This window comes from Crassostrea angulata, chromosome 4 (assembly GCF_025612915.1).
Source record: "Crassostrea angulata isolate pt1a10 chromosome 4, ASM2561291v2, whole genome shotgun sequence".
Classification (NCBI taxonomy): Eukaryota; Metazoa; Mollusca; class Bivalvia; order Ostreida; family Ostreidae; genus Magallana; species Magallana angulata.
Window position 1 is genome coordinate 20,473,132 of NC_069114.1, and position 27,809 is coordinate 20,500,940.

The 27,809-nt window shown below is 33.1% G+C and overlaps 2 protein-coding genes across 8 annotated transcripts; one reads left to right on the forward strand and one right to left on the reverse strand.

Annotated features, from left to right (window-relative positions):
* Window positions 1-110: 110 nt before the first annotated feature.
* LOC128180095 (nicotinamide/nicotinic acid mononucleotide adenylyltransferase 3-like) lies at window positions 111-16,400 on the reverse strand. Of its 7 annotated transcripts, none has more exons than XM_052847931.1 (10): window positions 16,104-16,400; window positions 14,862-14,950; window positions 11,615-11,682; window positions 11,175-11,347; window positions 10,769-10,899; window positions 10,389-10,490; window positions 10,168-10,226; window positions 9,141-9,236; window positions 5,134-5,356; window positions 111-1,567 (listed from the first exon to the last, which is right to left on the reverse strand). In XM_052847931.1, the coding sequence occupies exons 1-10, from the start codon at window positions 16,243-16,245 to the stop codon at window positions 1,475-1,477; spliced, it is 1,176 nt and encodes a 391-aa protein (XP_052703891.1). In that variant the 5' UTR covers window positions 16,246-16,400; the 3' UTR covers window positions 111-1,474. The 7 variants fall into 7 exon arrangements, 5 of the variants coding, with proteins under 5 accessions (XP_052703891.1, XP_052703893.1, XP_052703892.1 ...); XM_052847932.1 differs by having other exon boundaries at window positions 1,372-1,572; window positions 16,104-16,399; XR_008243179.1 differs by having other exon boundaries at window positions 1,431-1,567; window positions 5,134-5,324; window positions 16,104-16,395.
* Window positions 16,401-16,619: 219 nt separating this feature from the next.
* LOC128182058 (nucleolar protein 14-like) lies at window positions 16,620-27,645 on the forward strand. Its single transcript, XM_052850671.1, has 23 exons — window positions 16,620-16,686; window positions 18,476-18,735; window positions 18,824-18,958; window positions 19,293-19,428; window positions 20,003-20,133; window positions 20,239-20,337; window positions 20,495-20,578; window positions 20,712-20,780; window positions 20,879-20,970; window positions 21,190-21,431; window positions 21,633-21,751; window positions 21,861-21,915; window positions 22,186-22,316; window positions 22,773-22,997; window positions 23,441-23,542; window positions 23,838-23,900; window positions 24,319-24,409; window positions 24,612-24,684; window positions 25,469-25,552; window positions 25,656-25,800; window positions 26,451-26,572; window positions 26,675-26,833; window positions 27,308-27,645. The coding sequence occupies exons 2-23, from the start codon at window positions 18,556-18,558 to the stop codon at window positions 27,414-27,416; spliced, it is 2,646 nt and encodes an 881-aa protein (XP_052706631.1). The 5' UTR covers window positions 16,620-16,686; window positions 18,476-18,555; the 3' UTR covers window positions 27,417-27,645.
* Window positions 27,646-27,809: the final 164 nt, after the last annotated feature.

The following is a 27,809-nucleotide window of genomic DNA, read 5'->3' on the forward strand; positions in this document are numbered from 1 at the left end:
AGATCATTGTATACAAGTGCTTCTTAATTAATGAATTGCTGTTGTATTTTTATTATTAAAAGATTTGCTACAATTAAATAAAATGCAACATAAAAAGTTTGTTTTTTGTAAGTCTTTATTTACAATAACTTTTTAAAGTACTGAAAGCATATTGGGCTTTGACAGTTGTGAGGAGGACACGTACAGTTTATAAGAACAGCATAAGAGCTTAAAGGAAAATTGATAACATACTACATGTAGAAATGTTATACATGTTTAACAGATCTGTATAAATAGCCAACAATAAATGTACAACTAGCAGCATAAACTATATAAAAATATAACAGTGGGTTTGATTGCTACATAATATATGTTTTTGAGGTAATTGATATACCTAATGACTTGATATTAACGGATTGGGACAAATCTTCCAAATGGGACACAGTAGCTTGTTTGGGATATAATACCCTAAAAGGGATATAAATTTGAAATATTCTAAAAATAAATCTGCATTAATTCATATTTAATGCAACAGTATTTGGTTAGCAAGTTTTTCTGTAAGCCTTAAAGCCCTTTAGTTTGTCAGATTGATCCCCAAGAAGTTTTTAATATACTGAGGGATCAAGATCTGTAAAAGTTTGTTACAAAAACACAAAAGTTGTTATATTTCATCTATTATTTTTCTCAAAAAAAAAATTATTTTTTTGCACTTCAATTTATGTCCCATTTGGAATATTGTATCTCAGACAGACCATCATGTCCCATTTGTGAGATTGGTCGCAATCTGATCAGAGGAGTTGGTTCTGTCAATTTTTGATGCCATGTATTTTTTGAAGGCTGTTATTTACCAAGCCTTCTTTGATATAAATAAATGCGCTCTCTCTCTCTCTTTCTCTCTTGCTCTCTCTCTCTCCAATGAAAAACAGGTCACTTTAGTCCAAATACCTTGATTTCCCTGGCTTTTTTAATATTTGATCTGCCAGAAAAATGTCAGAACCAGAGCCATAACAAAGATTGGAAATTTCACTATCTCCAACTAGAGGTACACATCATAATTCTAATTTATATAAATATTGGTAGCACAAAATTTTATAAAGCATATTTTGAACATATTTGTACACTGTAGCAAATTGACACAATTACATACAGAATTTACAGAAAATTTGGCAAAACATGAACATTACCATATGAAGGTAAATACCAATTCACAGATGATATATTATAGGAACATGGTAAAATTTTTATATATATACAGTCAAACTGGGACTGTTTAAAAGCTTCAAAATATCCGAGTATTCGAGATATCAGTGTCCGAGATATCAAACTTCAACTGTACCTTCTAATGATGCAATGTTATTGTGAAATAATTTTTTTGGACTTTTTTTTCTTCAAAACACAGATAGTACACACAAATATTCACACAAGCAGAATGTAATTACTCTGAAAATGTTCAATTTGACAGCAGGGGTGAATAAAGCAGTCACATAGGGGACCGTTACCACAGTACATAGCCAGTCTTTGGGTTCTGACAATAGCACATACTCATTGGTTTTCCACTTGGTGATGTTGAAACATCCCCTGTCGAAAGCTGTACTGAAAAAGATGCCAGCACAGAGAAGAGATTTTAATCAGAATGCCATAATGCATGTATAATGATAAAAATTTGATATAATTTACCCGTAGTGTACATATCATTATACTGAGGGGTACACATAATTTATATTGTGATAAACACAGAAATAAGTAACATGCATTTTTTATTCTTGTAGCTTTCATACTAAGGCTTTATCATACATGTATAAAGTATAAGTAAGAGTATGAATTGGGCAACTATTGACATAATTAATACTAAATGAAAAAAAACAAACTATTGAGCAAATTAAATAAGCAGTCAAGATATATTCATTATTTTGGCCTTTGTATGGTTGTAGCTATTGTATGTATAAATTAAAGCATATTTTCACAACATGTTCTTGTAATTTATCAATGAAAGACAAATGGAATATCTCAAAGGTTATTTGGTCCTTTAAAACATGGTCTTAAATCTGTTGTCTCTTAAACAACAGGGTGTGGTTGGAAACATGTACATGTACTAGTATGCCACCTAAAAAGCAATGGTGAAAATTAAGGTCCTGATGAGAAATTTCAAGTCAAAGAATCTCAACTTTAAAGCTGACAATACTTTTGTATGTCCATAATGGTTTGATGTTTAACCGTTTGTGGACTCAAACTCTACTCCATAGTAACAGAGTACAAAGTTTAATGTCTGTGCACAGATAACAATGGCTCATTAAATAATGAACATCTTCCAACCAATGACTCGTGACATGAGCTTGTGAATTTGAATTTAACAAGGGTTATTTACTCCTTTTTACTAGTTTTCTTAGCTTGATATCTGTTAAGTAAGAGCTTTTGGACGATATTGTGCAGAGATAAGTAGATAAATCCAGTCAATATCTTTCTACTTCTAATTTATGATAGTTTGACTCTTGACCTTTCAAAGAAAATATAAGAACTCAAGTACCATATTTTCTCTTTTGGATAGTAATGGATGCACTATTTTCTTAAAGTGACCTTGAACTTGCTAAAATGGCCAACATATTTACAGGTCTCAAACAATCTTTGTGTTAAAGGACTATGTGCAGTATTCTGCATTTTTTGCCCCCAAAATCAAAGTTTTATAAAGAGCTTTAAAAATAAGGTGAAAGATACTTAAAATCATGATATTGAAAATAAGAGTGTAAAGGTTATCACCACAGTTACATCATAATGTAGAAATGACGCCATGAAGATAACCTTATTTTGATAAATTGATGTTTTGTAGCAAAATATGGGTGTTTTCCGATGGTTTTTCAACTGTGAAACATTGAGCGCAGGCTTGCTCAAGTACAATTATTCAGTATCACGTGTATAGCTATCTGAAGAAAAACATATGTTAAAATCGTACTTGAGCAGACCTGCGCTCTATACTTCTGAATGCAAAATATAAAGCAAAAATGAGCATATTTTCATTTGTATGCAAATTTCCGGGAATTACCGGTAAGCCATTTAGGTGACATCATAGAAAAACAGCGAATGAGCAATGATGACTAAAATCAAGATTAAAGTGATAGGCATCCTATGTACAATGATTTGTGAAGATTTGATACTATTTAAAAATTGGTTGAACTCGGGGGCAGATATTTGACCAAACCGCACATAGTCCTTTAAGCTTTCATCATTTCCATTACAAGGTATGCCACTTACACTGGAATTATGCAATTTTTAACAATGACAATGAACTTGCAGTCAACTGTCAGTTACTGAACCTAAGTCAAGTTCATGAGATCTTCAGGTCATAATCAATCGTTATGAAGTAGGAATGTCCTTTTTTTCTCCATAAGAAAGGTTTATACCTGACAAAATACATGTAATTAACTTTTCTTTCCAATGACCTTGAACTTGCTATAATGACCTTGGGTCAAAATCATGACCACCCTCAGATTAAAAGCAATCATTGTGTGAAGTAAGAACTTTCAATATTTCTCAATAAGAAAGATAAAGATTGGACACAAATTTTGCACTTCTCCTTCTAGTGACCTTGACTTATCCAAATGAACTTGGTTCAAAATCAAGACATATCCTCAGGTCATATGCAATTTTAATGTGAAGTAGGAAAGTCCAATGTTTCTCCATAAGAAAGATATAGACCGGACACAAATAATTAACTCTTTATTAACTCTTTCTTTTCAGTGACCTTGAACCTGCTCAAATGACCCTGGGTCAAAATCATTACACATCATCAGATAAAAAGCAATCTTTGTGTAAAGAAAAAACTTTCAATGTTTCTCCATAAAAAAAAAGATACATACTGGACGGAAGTTTTGTACTTTTCCTTCCAGTGACCTTGGGTCAAAATTATTACACACTCTCATGTCATAAGCAAATTTCCTCCAAGAATACCTATGGCTCTGAAGACATACAGTTGTCAATAATTTAATAGTTAACACAGATCACCCTTGACCATTGGACAACACAATTAAAAGGCATTGTGTACTTCCAAAGAGTTTTTACGTCTTTCTAGAAAAGGGTTAATAACTTAAAGATATTGATCAAGTAAGACATATTTCACATGTGCATGTAATAAGTAATTTAAGCCTTGACCGTTTACCCATAAATCAATATGGTCATCTACTCCTTGAACGGGGAGTTCCTCTGTATCAAGTTTGAAGTCTGAAGCTTGAACCCTGAACCACTGACCTTGAAATCACAAGGTCATCTTACTGACCTTTGGGCTATCTTTATGTCACATATACACTGTATGTGCAATAAAAATGTAAATGTAATTGTGCAGTTTACTTGGCATATGATAAACTTAAAGATGGTATGTTAGGCATAAAATGATGGTGCAGTAGTTGTGTATGGTCTGAGCTATGTGGAGAATAGTTTTAGGAAGCATTACAAGAAAATACAAAAAAAAACCATAGAAAAGACAACATTTAACACACATTAATTTGTTAGTCTTAGATCAATCTAAAAAATCTGCACAATCACAAATATTAGCTGTTAACTTGCTTTACTTACTATATAGTATTTACCCCATCTACTTCTTTCATGGTAAGAAATCAAACCAGTATGTACATGTAGTTGAACAATTAAACATGAATGCCCTATTCACAAAACTAATCCTACAGGAAGAACCGATTTTGCTACCAAATTCTAATAAAATCTTCCTTTGGACATCATGCAGGTGTCACAAACAGGATAATGCGAGATTATAAGGATTTCATTGATTTTTACGCCGAGAGCATCTAATTGAATTTCTGGTCAATTTGTCTCGATGATCAACATTCATACGCAGAGTACTGCTTGCGCGAGAATCAATACCAATAAAGCACCGAGATTGAATCTTTAATTTTTTAGATACTGAAGATAATCAAAAAATCAGTGCTGGGTATAAAAAGATTAGAAACACTTGATGCTTTCTTGAGGGAAGGAAAGCAAAGCAATGGCGTGATGATATAATGCACTCAGCAAAGGTGATGAACCAACAGCCAGCAGTGGTACATTTGGTTTTTAGATATAACTATAGCAAAGGGTGCTGCACCGTATGACATAGTGCTGAGATCACAATCATCACACACAAGTTTCTGGAGCATAAGCTATGATCCGTACATTTCTGACTCTTCTGACCAAAGATCCTAAATCTGGGCCCATACAAGGAACATGACGAGGAGACTTGGGAGATGGGGGCCCATCGAAAGGATCTTCATTGATCCTCTTTGGAGACCTTGGCACCTCCTCGTACTCTGAGCTTGGCCCCTCCGAGTTTGGCCACTGTACGTCGGACACAGCATTCTCCGCTACTGGGGAGGGAATAATGTCATTTATATACTTACTATTTATCCGAGCAGCAGAAAAAAGATAAAAATGGATTGTTTAGAAGTATGCACATATCCAGTTACTGATATTTGATAGAAAGCAAGTGAATGGAAATAAGGTTCGATGACTATCCTAAACAAAGTACTGTTACTGGTATAGTCGGGTTACATGTGTGTCATTATGTTGTTGTACCAATGATATGCCTGAATGATATTCATGTCAAATACCAAAGTTAAGGTCCATCAAATTTGAGTACCAGTCGTACATTAATTACTAAACTTCCATCCTCATCACTAAAGAATTCAATCAATAGGAACCAATGTGTCAAATTGTGATTTCCACTTGGGATTATTGCAATATTCCGTCCCATCAAATATTGAGGTGGTGGTTTAATGATAGGCATTTGTTACATCACTGCCTATCAAAATGCCAGTCCTAGCTGTTACACTCAAAGGTTATATAATACACCATGACAGCTTTCTATGTTTTGACTATCAAGTTTTCAAAGTTTTATTGACAAATATTCATGACTGAATAAAACTTTCTGTATTAGACTTTGTACATTCATACAATAACAAACAGACTGCACTTTCCATGCATATCATAAAATAAATACTTTAATATAACGTTCCATTCTTTTTCACAGGAGATATATCAGTACAGGTACTACCGATTGCTCCTTACATAAGACCTACATATACCAACTCGGACACACTCATCCTATCAGAATCAAACTCAAAAAAATAAAGATAAACAATCAACAAGCTGAGTTAAAAAAGACGACCTAACATGTACACGAGCTACTTAAAAAAAATGGTACTGGTGATTAAATGACAATGTAAATGACCTCTTGGAACTTAACAAAGATTGAACTAAAACATCAATCTACTGCTATGGAGATGGGGTTGATATGATTTATAGAGATATGAAAAATATCTTTTCTTTTTTAATATATACTTTCTGAATGTATATCAAAGCACATGACTAATGAGAAGTACAATGCTCTACCAGTAGATCATTTTTTTTCACTTGTTTTTAATAGAATCAGTTTTACATTAAAAGAAATGCCTACAACTTTTTGTCCATCTTAAAATGACAAGGAAATTACCTGATATTACATAAAAATTGAATACACAACAAAATGTAAAAAGGCATCCTAAAAGCATTTTTCTTCACTATACATATGCAACCTTACAATTGAATGTACTGACATGAGCTAAGAAATGGACCTAAAAAAATAAAAGTATATGTACCTGTATAGGTTCTATTATAACAATTCTGATCTCTTTTGAAAATATATTACAGTTTAAATGGAATTGCCTGCAATTAACAATTATGATTCATTTAAATGCAATTCATTTCTGTTTAGTTTATAATATATAGTTAAAAGGAGTGAGAATGAATTCCCTGTAAGCATAAATTCATTGTAGGTGTATTCACTGTAATTAAGTTTGACTGTATTCTGTCCAGCGTACCAAAGTTCAACAGTACTTTTTTATATGGCAAGTCCCTATTTGTAAACTGTTTATAAAAGAAACACATACTCTTTAATACAAGAAAATAGTCTGTGAGTTTCCCTGAAATAACAATTTTTTGAGGTTTCAAAAATGTTAGGGAAAAAATAAATATTATAAAATCTGATGTTTTATTTACTTCTGAAGTGAGGCAAGAACCACATATGAATATATTTTTTCTCTTTTAATCCCATAATGTTAAAACTACTTGTATATGTCATAAATTTTACAAGTCATGAGAGTAAATAAATAAATAAAATATTAATAAAAGTTGGCACTAGGGTTACTATTATTGGTTAAAAAATAGAAATGCCATAATTTCAATTAATATGAAAGCTATATGTTTCTAAACTTAATACAATAAAAATAACTAAGGTACTAACTTTCATTCCGATTCAAGCTATGATTTCTGTAGTACATTTGTATTCAGTCACACATTTCATATTTTACAGACTATTATACTTTTGAGAAAAATGTATACCATTACTTTCTGAGACCCTAATAACAAAAACAAAAACATATAAGAATTATTTTTTCTAACATAATCATAAGCTCGGTTTTTTTAGATACTTGTGGTATATGTGTCCATCTCCTCGGTCAACCACAAATCTAATATGTTTTACGGTGCTACCGTTCTGGCGAGCGCAGCAAGAATTACACATACCTTGCATCATTGTCAACTTATAGTTTTATTTAGCTATCAACGAACGTCAAAGAATTTTGAGAGAGTATTGCTCTACAATAAGTATGCCAAAGGTACTAATTTTAATGGTTATGATACATACAGCGCAACACCCTACCCAGAGAGAGAGAGAGAGAGAGAGAGAGAGAGAGAGAGAGAGAGAGAGGGGTGTTCCTGTTTGTTGGTGTGTAATTTCCCACTTTTAAATTTGATGGCCTGACTATATGCAATATTTACATAATTTTTTTAACTGTTTATTTTTTCATTTTATTCCTTTTTATTTAGTTCAAAATGTCCTATTGTTTATTTCCTTCCTACTCATATAATTACCTGCCTACTGTACATGCATGCACAATTAGCTTAAAAATGGATTGATATGACAATAAAGTATGGCTCATGCTAGTATATATACATAAAATCTCTATATTAAAAAAAATTTGAATCATATGTCAATGAGGCAGGTATCGCAGTCTATTCTGGAATTACTAGTACACGCATTACAGATGTTTGATCCACCTGTAAATTTATCGCGGGAAATATAGCGCGAGTGCACTGTGACGTCATCCATGACTTTGTTCGTCTTTGTTTACTTTTCTCGACTCAATACGGAGGTATAGAAGCATGTAACAAATCTTTTGAGTCTCGCCATAGCATATGCGGTACTCAAAACGTGTCTTCAAATTTTAAGTCACTGTAAATTACGAGTTAAAAGTCGGCCATTTTTGGCATAGCACCACGGGTGAAAACATTAGAGAGCATTATGGGACGTAGACAAAAAATTTTGTTTGATGAACTGTAGGTTTAGCTCGTTCTTTTTCCCGCGCACACTGGTTCTTAGAGCTCGCTTCGCTCGCCGGCGCTGCGCGCCGGCGAGCTGCGCTCGCTATAAAACTGTTTATAACTTTTTTCAGCTGAATGTATTTTTTGTTTAGGAAATAATTAATATCTAAAAACATCAATATCCTTCCATATACCAGTATATAGCTTTGAATATTATTATTCTGTTTGAAATACAAATGTATGTTTACATGTTATTTGAAAACTAAGTAAGAATCTGCAGTTACTGCATATAGTAAACAGCTGAGCTGATTAAATTAATAAATTATCACAGCAAGATAATTAGCATTGAAGTCTCATATTCTTATGAATTACAACAGAAGAAGAAAAAAGCATCCTTTAGTAACATGTCATACATGAATTAAAAACTAAAGATAAAAGTGACAATCATGACTGCTTTTAAAACAAGCAAAACAAAAATAAAATTCATCTGAACATGCAGACCAAAATATTACAAGCAGATTAGTGTACATACTACATGTATAGTTAAAATATATGATAAAAATGAAAGTGTCTGATCATCACAGATAAAACTCATGTACAGTTACTAATGTATATCCCATTCAATAAATACCGGTAACATATCAAGATGGATTTTTCCAGAAACAGAAATAAAAAAAACCTCTTGAAATTCTGAGAGTTGATGGCAATCTTGAACAAACTTAAAAGAAATAAACAGAGTGAGAGGGAGACAGTTGGATACATGAACAGCTTGCTGGACACTTATACACAGACACCGAGAGTGAATCCATGCAGCTCTCACTCACTTGTCCTCTACGCCATACAAATGATTCGCTCGGATGTAATCTATCACAACGTCCTGTAAAAGGTATTTCACACTCTCTCCTCGCCGCAGAGCACGCCTGAAACAAAAATGTCACCCATTTTATACATATATGGTAAACAAGATTTTATTTAATGTGTGTGGGGAAATTTTGCAAACTTTAATGACCTCATGATTGCATTTAATATATGGTTTTATACGAATTAGCCCTCTTGTGTATTACTGTAAACATACTACATTTGGCTGTGTATTCTATTAAGCCCTTTTGGTGGAAGGCAGCTTACGCTAAATCAAGAACATCGCTAAATGCCATGCATGTATGACTGTATAAGAAAAATGACTATAAGAATAGTCACATTCAGGAATACCGTATTTTTCGGACGATTAGTCGGTATTTTTTTTTCACAATAATTCAAATCCACGCCAACTTGTTCAAAAACTGATTTCAGCCAAATATAATATGTTTACAGTAAATTTGTATTACTTCTTGGTTTATGATAAACTAAAAAGGCTCTAACATATACTTAAGAAATAAACAGCAATTTAATATGTTTACTGAGATAGGAACTTAGTTGGTCACGTGATCAAATTGTGTGAAGCCCAAAGGGCTTCTCAGAAGATTTGATCACGTACCAACTAAGTTCATACCCCGGTGAACTTTTTTACATTGCTGTTTATTACTTATATTTATGTTTGAGAATGGCAAGATGTTCAGAATCATTAATGTAACGGTGTTTTTACGTTTACAATATTGCAATGGTCAAGCAAATTAGCGTGTGCGGTTATCATTGTGACGTCACGAAAACGTTCATACAGAATTGAACGTTTTCGCTATTACATAGGTTCATAAAAGGAAGCATATTTGCAAATGTAAATTAAAAATTGAATACCGTTATATTATAAAATCAAATATGCAAGATTGCATTTCAAAATTGTTACTTTTTTCTACCAGTAGTTATTATAGTTACTGCAGGTATATAAATACATGTAAACAGAAGAAAATTACCTACCTGATTTTTGTAGAACTAATGTCATTGAATATCCACTCTGTTACAATGATGATATTTTCCTGTAATTTTGAACAAAGTTATTAAATAATACATGTATATAATTTTTTGGTAAAGTAAAAAAAAATCTGATAGAGAAAATATTGTCCTTAATATTTCATTGAAAGATATATTTTTGATATATGCAAAAATATATCTGCTAACATATTGGTTGGAAATATTACCTGATACTTTGATAATACATCAGATTCATATATAAACTTTCTAGGATCTGACCCTTCCCTTGTAATGCACACAAGTCCATACTTTCCAACTATTTCCTCAATCTACAAAATCACCATCTTAATGTATTCAATACACTAAAATTTGTCAAAAAGACCACTTATCAATACATGTATCTACTTATACATTTATATTTCCTGACAGCTGTTCACTCACACTGGAACTAAATATTTTAGCTGGAATTAATTTGACACTATTTTAAAAATATACAGGGTATTCATGAACAAATTTTCAAAATAAAATTTTTAAGAGTATGATTCACTAGTATACTGAATGGTTGGGTAATCGAATTGGGAGATAAATGATGTGTTTTATTATTTACATCTTTGTCTGCCCAAAGGCCAGGGGTTCCGAATGATTCCAGTAAATCTGCTCCACACAGTAATCTAACACTGACACTGTCCTTCTTCAGGGCCGCATTGATCGCATTGTGATCATCTACCGACATGTCGTCTGAAACATAAAGCAATATGCGTCTATTGTAGTTTCTTAATGAAAGTCCCACTGGCGAATCTGCATGCTTCTTAAGGCTAACACCTGATTGCATGGTGAGACGTACAGACTTAAAACGTTAAGATCAATACGATTCCATTAATCCATGTATATACATCATAATATGGTACATTATATGAAACACAATAACTACACAGTCTATATAAAGTGTTAATTACTGGGTATATGCCGTTCTGATATCATTAGGTACGAGAAATATTAGAGATTATTAGTACCATAATCATTGTCATTGCTGTTGATCTGAACATTACGGAGGTCTTTTCTCCTCTTCTTTGTGGGCGCTGGTTTGGATCTCATGTTGCTCTCTCTATCTACCTTGGATTGATGGTATTTTAACACTTTGGCTGTTTCTGTCCATTTGCTTTGTTCACATTCCCAGGTGTCCATACTTATAAAATGACAAAAGTATTGCTTGCATATAATTGGCTCTTTGCATTTGCTAACGTATAGTATGGATTTCTATGAAATTCTACACTACAAGGAAATTGAAGGCTTAAATCAATTTAAAAATATTTATAATACATGTACCGCTATATGTTTCTCAACCATCTATGGTTGAGATTTCTTATTATCATCTACCCGGTATGTGCTTATTCCTACAGTTACAAAATCAGAAATTCAAAAATTGTGAAGATTTTTTTCAAATATAAATTACTTGATCCAGTTGCTGGACTTTAGAGCCAACTTGAGCATTTCACACCGATGACTAGCAGGCAGCAAATCCTACAATGTAGAAAAAGTCCATAAATGTATGGTAATATATAAAAATTAACCAAAAAACCAGCAAAATATGTATGGAACATCTGCTGGCTTGTATTCAGAAATGATCCTATTATATACATGTTAAGACATCAACCATATATAAACAGCAACTATAAAATCCTAAAACTACATGTAGTGACACTAAAAACAAGCCTATTTTGTTATTTAATAAAACATGTCACACTGTAGAAGCAAGGAAGGTTCAACACTGGAAAAGAAAGTATAAACCCAATACATCCTCAATTCTAATGATTTTCTAATGTGTCTGTAGAGTTAGAGACTCTCAACCTACTGTTTAGACAATAATCAATCAAACCTAATGACCTTAGACCAGTAGAGGTCAACTTCTTCCACACTGCATCAATATTGTCAACCAAGGAAACATTCAACAATTCAAAGTTTGAGGACTGTCCAGAAAATGGCTCCTATCCCCTGACACTATCGAAAGTATATTGAATGTAAATGTATATATATCCACAAACATGGTGATCTTAATTATCAATAAACTGTTAGTCTGCATGTAAACCAACTTTTACTTGTTACTATTAATATTTATATAAATGTTCTTTATTTTGTGAATTACAGTGTACACATGATAAACTGGTTTCTACTGACTAATCTTTGCAATTACAAGGTAACTACGTACAATGCAATGAACTGTGACCAAGGTTATATGTATGTAAGTCTCAAGATATCAATTAAACAACTTTTTTTCACAATATGGACTTTTTTAATTCTCCTAACTTATTTTCTACAAACATTTTGTATTAAAAATTAACATACAAGTTGAACAATTTTACATATTGTCTATTCAACATTACCAGTACATGTATTAGCAAAAGAGTGAGCAGCAATTAAACAAGGGAACCATGAAGCACTCCGATCAGGGAGTCATACATAGTACCCAAAATGTTGCTGGTTTAGATTCTGCTATGCAGAGGTAGAATTGTGTGTTTGGAATGCACTTGATCAACATTGTATAATGTATTTATACACTATGCCTTTAAAGATAAGGCACCTGTCTACATAGCTTCATGAGCCTCTAGGCTTGGAAAATATTCCCTGAACTTTCAATGGGGACATTTTGTTATTTATTGCATGAATTGTTATTGATATTGATTTTTCTAATTTCTCTGGTCTTATAAAATGACGGTAAAAAAAACTACGATGGCAAATGCACCGCAGTTTTATTGTACATGTTATAAAAGCTGTATTTCTAGAGTTGCAATATTTCCTTATCATGATGTTACAACATACCAGTATTAAATTGATTTTAATTTCTCTGCTTTCTCTGTCTTATAAAACCTGGGGAAAAAAACTAATATGACAAATGCACATCAGCTTTATTGTATATATAGCTGTATTTCTGAAGTTGGAAGCACAGTTGTCATGGTTATTCAGTTAGAAACTTTGAGCCATATATCTAATTGGTTTGTGTTCAACTGATTGATTCATTTTTTATAAAAAAAAAAAATATATTCATGCTTATAAAGATCCAGCCAATAGTGTATTCTGTCAAACTATGTATTGTTTTAGTCTATTTAGCAGTATAAGAAAAGTATCTAAGCATAGCATTGCAGTTGGAAATGTTGGTTGATCCTCAACATAGATATAAGGTTGAGAGAAAGACTTCACCTGTTTAACCAAGCAGATGATAGATGCTCGGAAAACAGGGACAATCAAGCCAGGACTGTCACCGATTTTCTTTATTTATAGACAGATCAATGAAAAAATGTATTGATTTTGAACACCACTCCTGAAAATTCCATAAAAACAGTGCTTGGTAATACCCCACAAACTCTACAACCATTATCCACTCAATATCTGTGGTACGGACAGGAAGCCGCAGGATAAAAGAGAAAGGTAATGACGATAGCACTCCCACCTAGCTCCCACATCTTCCAAAACATTAAAGTAATTCTAACAGTTTTTTTAATTGAGATTCATATCACTCTATCATCCCATTTAACCTTGAATGAATCGGGTATTTCAAGTTGGTACCTAGCTGTCATTTTGTGGAACATATTGTTGATAATCACATATTACCGTAAATGCAAAAGGTGTTAAACTGCCAATTCAATATACAAACATTACGCTACAGAACATGCACAACTTCTATAGAACTACTACTGGAATGGATGAAGATCCAAATATTTGATATATTATGTCAACTGAATGTACCAATTTATCGGTATAGAAGGCAGTCCCATTACACATCTTTAAATGAAGATTACAGCTTAATTATAACAATGCAGCTTTCATGGAATAGACAGACATTATTATGATAACCTTTTATATGTTAATTCAATTATTCTCCGATGGGCAAAATTGTGTGCATGAAGCTTGTTGAATCCACTGATCAGAACACAGCAATATATAAAGAGCAATACGCTTCATATCCATGTACATATTGTATGTTTTAACAGTGAGTTTCAATCTGATGGATGCTTCTAATTTTTACAACTATTGGATGAATTCAATAATCAGGGCAACTAATCTAGGAATATCTGATGGCAATTCTATTGAAGTTTCTCATTTCATAGAACAATTACCAATAAATTAAATAACCTGAAAGGATGCATTTAATCAAATGGTAGAATGTATTAATTCATATTGATTTTATCATTCCGTTGTGTTGACAATTAACACAAAGTTACTGGGCAATTAACCAAATCAATGCCATAAAACCAGTGAACCTTTAATATTTTAATAAATCTGCCGATTAATTTTCACATTGATTAAATTAATTTGTTATTCCCTTTCAAATTGTTGTGAAATAAGGCTCATCATGAAGAATTGTTTGATAATGATTTTTTGTTTTCATTCAAATAGAACTTCATTATAATTCTATTTTTCCACATGAGTCTGTTATATTCACATTCAAATTGTTGTGAAATAAGGCTCACCATGAAGAATTGTTTGATAATGATTTTTATTTTATTCAAATAGCTAGAACTTCATTATTCTATTCTTCCACATATTGTCATACATATCTATGACAATTTCTTTTACTTTATATATCAAAATACATATACTGTTTAGTGCAATATCCAACTTAAGTTAGAATACACCATTTATCATTCATGCAATTTTTAAAAAGTAGTTAGTAAATATGCATATACTGGTAATTTAGCACTTACCTTTTTACCATACCCATCACTGACTGGAGAAATTATCCCTTTCACCACAGAAAATTTCTGGGTCCTATGGAGAGCATCTCTAGCTATCTCTGAAATTTTACATTTATTCTGTCATTTCTAATATCTTAAAACTTCATAATATATGATTATTGAATATATAAACAACTGATGATGATCTAACTCTCTATAATATTAAATGTACATGAACATTTATGTAAATTCAGCAGTCTTACATACATTGGGTGCATTGAACTTGTCTTTCAACCCCATTATTATGTTACTAAGACACTACACTATATGATACAGAGGTTTCTAACATATCAATGTTTTTGAAATAAAATTTTCAAGCAAAAATAAAGTAATTTTCATTGTCATATAAAAATACACTATAGCTGTGTAACTTTCACAATTACAAATTGGTTTATATATTGAATGATTGAATGTCATTACATGTATTTATCTGCCAACTAAAACTTCAATGAACCACTGTATATGAATTTGTCCTGAAAATAGCAATACCTATGTAAAGGGCTTATCCATTTGTTTATTTTCTACTGAAGGAGTCAAGCTTAACTAAGACAAATTGGATTATAAACAAGACACAACTTGTATCACAAAATAAGAACACTTATTCATCTGGCATCATAGTACACTGGGTCCAGTACAAATACGGTTGCAAAAATATCTAAATTGCAAAGCATAATTTTAGACTAGCAATTAGCAAAGGCAATGAAATCAAAATAGATTATTTCAGTTAGATTTTCCATATGTATGTTAATAATGTTTACTTTATTTAGGAGACATAAGAATGTGGGTTTTTTTAATATCTAGATTATTCATTAAAAGGGGTAGCTGAAGGCAGTTTTCATCTACACTTGGATATTTCATGTGATTGAATTTTGGTCAAATTGCAATATAATTTATTCCAAGAAAAATAAGTTTAGGAAAATGAAAGTGAAAATAAATAAGCCTATATAAATCCGAGAAGAGTAAATTCATCTGTTCAACCTTCCATTTCAACATTTTCGGCATTTAAAAAATGTGTGATTTACAGAGTCTATAGTAAAAAAAAAAAATCAGAAAATGAAACACATTTCCCCCCGGTACTTTTACAGAAAAACCTTCCTGGTTACCCATTAGGCTTAAACATTAAATTTATGATAAATAAGAAAAAAATGATGGTTTCAGTTTCTTTTTCTGATCAGCAAAAAGTGTAACAATATTGACACATGATTTACTTACCAAACATTCGTAAATGCATATTTGTCACAGGGTTGAAAGATCCACAAGCTAACAGAACACATTTGGTGGGATTGCTCATCGTATCCTCCGAGTCTGAACGTGCTGCTGCGTCTTCTGTTGTTGACGGAAACTCATCCGTCATTATAATATCTGGCTCGGAAACCGGTAATTTTCTAATGAGTATTATATTTTATGTTTTAATTTTTTTTGGTTGCTTATAATTCAGTAATATTGTGAATAGTCCGACCATTTTATGAATGCTTCATTTAATCAGACCAAGATCTGTATGATATGTAAATACTGCTTGCTCTACTCCCGGGCTTCTGAGGCAAATCTGAACAGAAATGTGACCGAAAGGTCTTTATATATGCTTATGGAACTCTTACCCACTTTACAAATTAGTTTGCATTTTAACCATATTTTAAACATTGATCCGTTGAAAACACTTTGCATATTTTTTCTTCTTTAAGAAGGTGGAGGAGGCCCTGGGGATTGGGGGAGGGGGGGGGGGGGTATCCACGACAAATACAAGAACAAGTTACCACAACTGACAAAATGGCGGCTTCCATACACATGTGAGAAGGTACTGTTTTGTTTTCCGTTGATCTCTGTGAATTTAAGCGTTTTGCCGTGATTAGAATTTGATTGGATGTTATGATATACTTATTTACATTTTAAGTGGGTAGATATTTTGTTCCATTACCGCATAGCCTTCATCCACTTTTCTTCACAAGTAAGCATAGGGCTATATTTTTGTAACAAGGACAGATGTAGACCATCTGGGGTTTGAACCCAGGTCCTCTGGCATACAAATTAAGCACTCTACCAATCAAGATTAGGTACAAACCCTCTATAGCCAAAGCTTGCTGGAATGCAAAAATGCAGGAATAAAAATGTAAAGCGTCTGAGGAATGAAGCCATGATCAGGTTGGGCACCAACCCCCGTTTGGTAGTTGGAGTCCCATTTGGTGGTTAAATGCCTAAAATGTGGGGAAAAATCGACACATAAAATTATTTAAATGAATGTTTAATCATGAAGTTAACATGTCAGAGTACTTACCCCAGTAATAAACGTGATGCGCCTTTTCTCCAGAAAAACGTAATCCGAGTTGAATGAAAAATGAGTCCCATTTGGTAGGTAAAATAGGTATACCATTTAGGCATTTAACCACCAAACGGGACTCCAACCACCAAACGGGGGTGGGTGTCCAACCTGATGATATATTTTGAATAAAATCAATTTTTTTTTTTAGAAAGAAACTCTTATAGTTTGTCCCAAGATATTTTTGCTGAATATTTGGACGATTTTTAGTAAAATACACATACCTGTGAAAGAAGTGCAATTGAAATCGATGAAAGGGAAAATTTCCAAGATAATTTCATTCACACATTATCATTTTTCCCTCGTAAAAATTCACAGGAACGAAAACAATATTCCTACGGAGATTCATAATGGGGAATGTTGATATCTTTTCTCCATTCGGAAGTCGCTCGGAATACCTCGCACAATTTTTTTAACATTATCATTGGGGCTTAATTATGGCTGATGCAATGCAAAATCCCCGAAGACATTCCAATTTTTAGCCGTGTATTGAAACCTGACAAGCTTGAGGGGGCGTTTCAAAAGGGAAATCTTGGGATTTTTTCAATCTTTTGAATGAACATCGTCTGAATCAAGAGGTATTTATAAATATCGAATAATCTAAGAAAATATGCAGCAAAAATATCTTGGGACAGACAGTAAGCAACTTTTGAATGCATTTCATTTCTACCTTTGTTTTTAACACCTGAGCGCAAATATTGACACATAGAGTTTTTTAAACAAAGGTACATATGTAAGATTACAATGCCATGGTGGTAAACATGATGCACTTTTTCTTCTGGAAGACTTAATCCAAGAAGATTTTAAAAAAGAGTCCCGTTCGATAGATAAAAAAAGTATATCATTCATCCACAAAATTGGAGTTAAACCACTAAACATGGGTTGGTCTCCAACATGACTTAGACTCTACCACATTTTGATTCAGTAAATCTTATTTATTTTACTAAATTTGACCCGTAGCTTCACACACTGCTTATCAAGATTTTTTGGGATGAGTCTGGCCCCCCACTTTCAAAAACGATGCTACATGCCTGTATAGGACATTTACCACTGTTTACGAAATGGCCTACATCGTCACACCGTATTGTTGACATTTACATAACCAAGCTTTAAGATTAAACTGGAGTCTATTTTTTTAATATAGTAGTATAGATATAAAGTTCATATCTTTGAATAAGTCTGTATGGTTTATAAAGATGGCCGAAACATGCATAAATAAGTTCAGCAGAATCATTCACAAAGTTTATTTGTAAAGATGTTTTTTTTTCAGAGATTATTGACAGACGACCTCTAGTATTCAACCATAGAAAAATATAAGAATTGAGATTGATATTTTAAAAGAGGATAAATATGGCCAAAAAGAAGAAAAACCTTGCGGATAAAACAAGGAATAAAAAGCGAGATCCAGAAAAGAAAGTTAATCCATTTGAGATCAAGATAAATCGACAGAAACAAAAAGTAATGGGCCGTAAAGTATCCAAGCACGACAGAGGGATGCCAGGGCTATCAAGATCTAAAGGAATCCAAAAGGTTAGCTAGATTCTTGTGTACAAGCTGTTTGTTGAACATCTCGATGTACCCAGTTGAATTGACAATATTTTCTTTCTGTCATATTCAGAGAAAAGCCACATTACTTCAGGAATATAACCAAAGGTTCAAAAGCAATAAATTTATTGACAAAAGGTTTGGTGAGAATGACACCTCACTCAGTGTAGAGGAGAAAATGATGAAGAGATTTGCCATGGAAAGAGCAGTAAGTTTCGATTGATTTTGAACTTAAAAACTCAATGACAATACATGTACTATATTATTTTCACAGTAATGCTCATAAAGGGAATACCTGTTTCCCCAGGCAGTATTTTAGGCCCTAAACTAAGTACCTGTTTAAAATACCGTACGCATCATCTTTTATTTCTGAATTGTCAGATGCAGATTTATCTTCTAGACTTCTGCAATTGGTTTTTGCACAGAGTAATACAAATAAGCAATGAACAGTAAAATATATAAATATCAATATCTACAGGAATACAAGTGGATAATACTTGGTTTATGGTGAATAAAACACTGATTTCAAATTAATTTCTCAGAAGGAGAAAACAAACAAGTTCAGCCTGAATGAAGACGAAGATGACCTGACCCACTTTGGCCAGTCTCTCTCCTCTATTGAGAAGTTTGAGGAGCCACTCGTCAGTGAAGATGAAGAAGATGGTGGCAGGATTGATGGTCAGTCAAATTATGTAATTTATTGATTCTTGCTTGGTGGGTTTTTTTTTTGGCCTCCAAAAATGTTGAGCGTGGCAAAATGTCTTTGTCTCATCTGTCTTCCAGTTTTGTTTGTTAAAACTTAAATAACTGGCTCAAACTTTTGAACTGTGCCAGGATTCTCTTTATGACTGGCATGCATATTCAATAATTAATGTTCTTTCAAGTTGAATGTACTTCCAACTTTGATAAATAATATCTATAATAACCTCTAGATTAGGATCAACATTTGCCATTTGTAAGATGCAATAATGTAGCCCTCTCTGATTTTTTTATGGAGAGGGCTGCCCTAAAAAAAGAATTGTGACAGGGCTACATCCTGTTATAGACCTGAATTTTGAAAGAAGTACATATATATCAAGAAACTTTAGTTCACATCATAACTTTGCCAGACTTAGGGGAATATTTACCTGAACAGGTACTTTTAACATGCAATGTATTTTTTTCTGTAAACACAGTGCTCTCTGAGGGAGACAACTCTGTATAAACCCTAATGTGACACATCACTAACAGTTGTTGTGCTTGTTGCTTTCAGCTGATATGGTGGCAAAGGAACACTTTGGTGGCTTTATGACAAACAGTAACCATGAAGAGTTAGGTGGACAGAAACAAAAAAGCTGGAAAGAGAGAATGGAAGAAATAATTGCCAAGTCTAAAAAGGAAAAGGTTGGTAAATGTATTCATTCATTTGTTTGCTGATTTCCTGACCTTTCTCTGAGAAGGAGTCTCCATTTGTTTTGTTTTTCTTCAAATTGTTGATTCTTATTTTAGTATGAACGTCAAGCAGAGAAAGAGAAAACAAGGGAACTGACAGAAAAGTTGGATGCTGAATGGAAAGATGTTATGAAGCTGATGTCTGGATCAGACAAGGTTTGTCTTAACAACAACAGCATATATAAATCACTGACAGAACATAAAGTTGATTGTTTACATGTATGTACAGTGTATATCGCTGCGTGTGGTGAATAATGATGTGTAGCGAGTTAATCTTATAGTTAAGAATGTTTTAATGTTCTTAATATTACAGAGAGGCCCTGAGGATAATTTCCCAAGTAAAGCAGATGATTTTGACATTGCAGTGAGGGAACTCAAGTTTGAAATGAAGGGCAAGGTAAGATGATCATTACCAACTGATGTTATTTAAACTTTAATTCTTAGAAGAAAACATTGATAAAATTCAGCGTACATGTACATGTGAATTCCAAGAACCATTCATTAGTCCTTTTTTGAATATCATTATGCAGGCGACAGACAAACTGAAATCTGAGGAAGAACTGGCAAAGGAAGAGAAAGAAAGACTAGACAAACTTGAGGTAAATAACCATAATAGATATTTAAATAAATAGGTGATGAGATGTGTCGGCTTTTTAATTCCACTTTCATTGTTAACATTATTCTAATTTTTGTGAAGGCTGACCGTCACAGAAGGATGAAGGGAATAGCAGTTGAAGAGGAGGAAGAGAAGAAGAGGGTTCATTTCTCTGCTGATGATTTCAATGACAAGTAATACATTGCTATTTGTAACAAGCATAGTCTTCATTTTTAATGATGATTGATGAACAGGATTATGTAATACTAACTCAAAGGATATCATTCTCTGTAGATCACATATGATTGAATGTAAATCACAGGAAAGATAATGAATATACAATATTTTTATCTTTTTATTCAGTTGTTTGGTGAAGTGATGCATGAAACTTAGTTATTTAATTTTTTTTGCAGTTTTTCAGTGGATATTCAACCTCGATTCCATGCAGTGTTCAAAGATGGAAAAATGAAGATGAATGGAGACGAGAGTGAAGATGAAAATGATGAAGAAGAAGAAAGTGAGGATGACGAGGATAAAGAAGATGATGATGGTGATGATGATGATGAAGAAGAGAGTGAAGAGGAGGAAGATGGTGAGGAGAGTGAAAAAGATGAAGATGATGTCGAAGGAAATGACAATGAAGAGGACAATGAAGGTTTGGCAAATATCACTTAAGGTGGTTTAATTCTAAACATTGAAAGGGGGGTATGGTTGTGGCCATTTAATTAAGACCATATGTACATGTATCGCCATGAGAAGTTTCATAATGTAACCAAAAAAATGTGTGGATTTTTTCTTTTACTAAGTAATTGTTAATTGCTTAATAATATCATATCTCAAATTTTAAAAAAAACAGGTTCTGATGATGATTCTGATGATGACAGTTACAAAGACATTGAGTCAGAAAATGAAGGAGATTCGGACAGTGAGAAACCGACAGTCAGCCAACCCAAAAAATCAACACTAGACCTCAAGGTTAATTATTTTTGTCATTGCTGTATTTTCTGAATTTGTCACTATGGCATTTTGTTATGCATATGTTGTGAATGGAATATTGTTGATTTTACACTTAATCTTGTTGCAGGAAAGGAAGAAAGTCATGGATGAGGCACGGAAGGAGCTTCCTTACACTTTCCCAGGTATTTATTTTGTCGCAAATGTTAAAAATAAATTCACTATTTTTATTCAGAGATTATGCTTATCACCCAATTAAATAATTTTAGCTGCATAGTCTTTCATTACTATTTTTATTCAGAGATTATGCTTATCACCCAATTAAATAATTTTAGCTGCATAGTCTTTCATTCATTCACATGCAGTACATTGTATCAGCATCAATTTACCAATAGTTTGTAAACTTCAGTCTTTATACCCTTAATATGAATGCCTAAAATCCCTTTGCCTTTCAGCACCCAAAGATTACGATGAGTTGCTGGACTTGTTACAAGAGCACAATGAGAAAGATCAGCTGACCATTATAACCCGACTCAGGAAATGTCACCACGTCAGCCTGGCAGAGGGAAACAAACAGAAACTAGAGGTATAAATAGTAACCTATATGTAGTAATATCAGAACTACATGTATTTGGAACTTTCCAATGAAAATAATTGAAATACTAAGATATAATTTCTGCTGAGTTTAGGCTTGGCTTACTAAATTTGTAGCTACATCTCAATGAGGGCATCAGTCCAAATATCAAGCCAAGCTAAATCTCAGCTAAGAAAAAAATAAGACTTAATTATAAAAATACAAAGATCAATTGTAGTAGTCATTATTAATACATATATTATCTTTGGAAGAATGAGTCCTACATGAGTATTTCTGTACCTTATTATATACCATGTGGTAGTAGTCATTATTATTATCTTTAGAAGAATGAGTCTAACATGAATATCGTATTATATACCATTGTGTGAAAAAATATGAAGAAAAAAATATGTTAAATTTTGCTGAGGTGTTTTATTTCCTCATACAATTGTGCCTTGTATTGTACAGACCCTGTTCTCCTGCCTGGTCCAGTACTTCGCTGACCTGGCCCTCCAACAGCCCCCACAGCTCCAGCTGATGGACAAGCTGGTGCCCCACCTGTACGAGCTGTGTCAGGGGTCCCAGGTGTCCGCCGCCCAGGTGTTAGTGGACCAGATCACGGAGAGGCAGCAGGAGTTCCAGGCCATCTGTGATAGCAGGAAAGGGAGAGGACTCTATCCTGCCCTAGATACTGTAAGGATCAGCACACATTATTATGTATTACTATCGCCAGCAAATATAGGATCTCTCATTATTTGCAATGGTATATGATTATTTTTTCCAATGAGTAGTGTGGTTTTTTCATTGATGATGATTGACAAGGGGAAGGAAAACACACAATGAGTTGAAAAAAATACATATACCAGTACAATTACAAATTGAAGGACATTCTTTTCTTTTTCACGTTTGAACAACCTGTTTTGTGCTATCCCTATTTATAGGCTTGGGTAGTAAAGGCATTTCAGCAATTTTTCTTGACTCTTGATGATGTCATTGTATAGTATAATATCAAAAATTTACTACATGGGTGATCCACAGTATATTGTGGCAAACATGATTGACAGGAAAAGAATGTGATTGTCCACTGCAGAATTATTGACTTGTGTCTTACGAAATGATATCTTATTTCCTTACAGTTGATGCTTTTGAAACTTGTTGCCATATTATTTCCTACTTCTGATTTCCGCCATGCAGTCACTACTCCAGCTATCATCTTCATTGCTCAGATGCTGGCAGAGGTAACTACTCTATAAATACCAATACCAAGTATTTGCTACTCTGAACTTAGTTAACTACATCAGATCTACTGTGTACATAAACATTGTGGTACAAATTTTTTTTTCTGCTATCCTACATTACATGTAAATGGAGTTCAGTTAATATTAGGAATTTTTTGTTTGGAAAAAAAAGTAGGCATCAAAATCTCAATTAAAATTGTACAGAAAATAATTAATACTGTAACATCCACTTAATAGTTCATAACGATTTACATGTACTTTGATTTTTTACAAGAATGCACATTTACTTTATTAGACCTCCGTTAAACATGAGCGGGATGTGGCAGTCGGTCTCTTCCTCTGTACGCTGGTGTTGGAAGTAAGAAGTGCTCATTTTATCTTGTTGAAAACGTACAAAATATCTGTAAAGCATTTTCATGTTTTGAAATACTGTATACAGGGTTATTTTTGCCCCGTGTAATTTTCGCCCTTCTACTCTTGCAAACAGTTTCGCCCCGTCTTGAATTCGCCCAGACATAGATGTGTTTTAAGAGAGATAGTTTGAGACATCGTAATTCGCCCAGTCTTAAATTTGCACCAGTTACCAAATAGGGCGAAAGGGGCAAAATTAAAACAGGGGCGAATATTTCCCTGTATACAATTCATGTAAACAGAATGCTTTATGTATATCTTACTATACATTTACTCTCAAAAATTATAAAGTCATTTTCATCATTTTGTAAAAAATATCTATCAAAGTATTCAATTCAACCAATTTCTTTTTCTGTACTTTGCAGTATGTGTCATTGTCTAAAAGATTTGTGCCAGAGTGTGTGAACTTTTTACATGGACTTCTGTTCCTGGCATCAAAGAAAGACCCCAACAAATGTAAATATATTCATCATTTTATACCATATTGTTATCTTCATTATTTGGAGGGCCTAGTGTTTGTAGATTTCGTAGAGGAAACTTCATTATTACCCCCTCCTAATCCTAATGAACCCGGTACATGTATGACTGTAATTCTGTGCATGTATTAGTTATTTTTGGGCTGCCCTGCTTCATATTATATTTGTCAATTGTATTGCAGATGCCTCAGTTATTCCTCCATTTAGGCCAGTCGGAAAATTCAATGACCTTCTGGTGGTTTCAAAGACAAACAAGTGAGTTGTTATGGCTGTATTTAAAGCTGAACACTGTTAGTAAGAAGGCACTGTCTGCCATATTTCTTTCATTACCACTATCCCTGCATCCCCTATATAAGCCACAGACCAGTGTTTGAAATAACCATCTGCCCATAAATGCATAAAATCCAAAGACCTTGAAAGGAATACATATACCTCACATTGGCCGCAAGTTTCAGGTGTGCAATTAGATGTAACAAAATTGAAGGGTTTGTGATGGTGCTTGCATGTATTTACGAGCCGTGTTCAGCTTCAAGGTAATGGAGGCAGGATATATGCAATGCCATATATATTTCAAATGCATGTACTTGTACATGTACCTTGAAATGGAATTTGTAGGGAATGATAGCTAGTAAATATGATTATCACTTATTACATTTACCTGTAAATATTTTTTCTCAACAGGTGCCATTTTAATAAACTTAAATATTAATTCATTTATAAAGAATTCAAGAGTATATCGTCTATCTACAAAATTTTAACAATACCAAAAATTGTACTTTAACTCATTAGAGTAAGTTATAATTTGGTTTTGTAACATGCTGTGACTGATTCTTTTCTACAACTAATAGCAAAAAATCAAGGTTTTTTTTTCAACACTTATTGATTTAAAAAAAAAAAACTGCCCCAACCCAGTTTATGCATGTAAAAATTGGGTACATTGTAGCTATTAAATTCAATACTTAATTAAATGGTACATGTAATAATAAAAAGTTTTTTTATAATTTGTTTTTAAAATTGTACATGTATATTAATTTTATAGAAAAGCAGATGTCAAGATGTTAAAAATGTCTAAAGTGTTGAATGTGGAAATGGATATAGATGAACTACGAAATGATGACTTCAGGTATGAAATCTTTAATAAATTGTTTGCCAGGCTGTTCATTGTTACAATATTAATTTCACTCAATCAAGCCTTGGTGTTATTGATGGCAGATTTTCTGTTTTAGGTTATCTGTGATAAAAGGCTGTGTGGCTCTGTTGTCGGAGTTCCAGACTCTGTACCAGGAACTACCCAGCTACAGAGAAATCTTCTCCCACATCCTAGACATGATGGACAAGTTACCAGTCAATAAATACCCCCTCACACTACAGGTAAATTCTTGTTATACTAGTATCGTAGGCATGATCAACAGAGCCAGCGCTTTCCAAAATTCCCTATACCCGCAACGAAATTTTGGCGAGTGCATGCTCTGTTGAACTCACCTCCGATAACGCAAAATATGACCATTACCGGTATTTGTTTCAGGTACATTTATATATTCATGTTTGGTTATTGTTTGCTCTGCCATTTATACGTGTATGGCCTGGGCATATATCGGTAATGTTTGTCAGGTTTTATGCTGCAAATTCCTAATTTAATGCAAAGAATTATCATTGGCTTAAAATCCTGAGAGGCATTCATCAAAGATTTTATTATAAAAATCTTGCATTTATTTTTTGACAGACTTGAACTATGCGCATAAAGAGCTAACTTTTGTCACTTGCTATTTTATATTTTTGTGATACGACACAAAACAACAGAATCAGGAAATTAAGTTCTTACATGGATTTAACAGTAATTGTCTGTCAGAAAAAAATTAAAGATTTATTTAATTCGTCTTTGAAGAAATTGTTCATTTTATATAACTTCATACTAATTTCAAGATACATAGTTATAATATTGGCAAGAACAGTTCAAATGTGTCATAATTTTATTAAGTTGAAAACAATGGATTAAGTGCATTTTGTGTTCTAATTTGCAGGAATCGATAAAAGATCTTCAGAAAACCTTAAAAGAAAGGAGTAGCAAATCTCGAATGCAAGTCAGTATGCCACATAGTAAACCCAAACCCCTGAAGATGTTTGAACCCAAGATAGAGGAAGTGTAAGTTTCTGTTTGGGAGATGTATCTACATGTATTAAACATTATACTATAAATAAGGCCCAGTTTTGAAATGACCAATAAAATATTGGTTTTGTTATTCAGGTTTGAGGACAGAAAGAAAAAGAAAGCAGCATCAAAGGAGGAAAATGAGAAAGGGAAAATGAAGCACAAATACAAGAAGGAGCTGAAGGGAGCCATTAGAGAGATCAGGAAAGACACGCAGTTCTTGGCTCGAGAGCAGCTCAATGAACAGATGGAAAAGTAAGTCATCGGCACAAATGGGGAAAAATCAATACTGTAGATTCCTAATTAAATGCGAGGAATTAATATCCGCGTAAAATCGCGAGAGGCACCCTTCGAGGATTTTAAAATCTCGCTATTATATAAGAAATAAGGAGAAAATTTCCATGTTCGCGATTTTATATTCTCGCGATTTGAAACAAACCAGCGAGATCGCGGAATTAAGTACTCGCGTAATATAAGAGTAGCTAAAAAGAGATGGGGTCTTACATCCATACATTGCAGGTCAACAAATGGACAAGTGGATTTCAGCAAACACAAAAAAACTATAAGATGTTATGACTAAAGTCATCTTATTATCATTTATATCCCTAATAAAACTTTAGCGTAAATGGTATTAGAGATTGAGTCACATCGAAACATGACGCTTTCAAATTATGTAGGGAGGTATTTTCAATTTCGGAATATTATTGTTCACCTGTGCTCATGTTACAGAGATGCAGAGAGAAAAAGAAAAGTCAAAGAACTTTATGGCATGCTGGCTACACAAGAAGGGGATTATAAAGCATCTAAAAGGACTAAAAAGAATAACAACCCATTCTAAAGAACCCATCATCATCATCAGCTGGATCTGTATTTCCTCTTCATGAATTCTGTTGTTACTGTTATCTATGATGTGAATACAACATGTATGGTTTAATACATATAAAGTGCAATTATTTTGGAAAAGAAAAAAGAAGCCCATTAGGGTACTTGAAAACATTAGTGTACATAACAATAACCATGTTATTAATTTGCTGTCTAATATAAGAAATAAATTTTCCATCATAAAATGTTATTTATGAATTTTGAAACTGAAGTACTAGTACATATATGTTGTTACAGCGAATTACAGAATACCAGTAGAGTTTTCAATAGCTTGCTAGATTGATCAATAGGGTATTCAATTTGGTCAGCAAGGTATCACATTAGGTTTAAATTTAGGTCATGTGATTAC

Excerpts from the sequence above, each read along its gene's own strand:
- LOC128180095 (XM_052847931.1), bottom strand. The coding sequence starts at position 16,245 with ATGACGGATGAGTTTCCGTCAACAACAGAAGACGCAGCAGCACGTTCA. Across the intron at positions 11,348-11,614 it reads AAGTCCAGCAACTGGATCAA|TATGGACACCTGGGAATGTG; the intron begins GTAATTTATATT and ends TCATTTTATAAG. Across the intron at positions 10,227-10,388 it reads ATGTATTATCAAAGTATCAG|GAAAATATCATCATTGTAAC; the intron begins GTAATATTTCCA and ends TCAAAATTACAG.
- LOC128182058 (XM_052850671.1), top strand. The coding sequence starts at position 18,556 with ATGGCCAAAAAGAAGAAAAACCTTGCGGATAAAACAAGGAATAAAAAG. Across the intron at positions 22,998-23,440 it reads TCTATCCTGCCCTAGATACT|TTGATGCTTTTGAAACTTGT; the intron begins GTAAGGATCAGC and ends ATTTCCTTACAG. Across the intron at positions 25,553-25,655 it reads CTACGAAATGATGACTTCAG|GTTATCTGTGATAAAAGGCT; the intron begins GTATGAAATCTT and ends TTTCTGTTTTAG.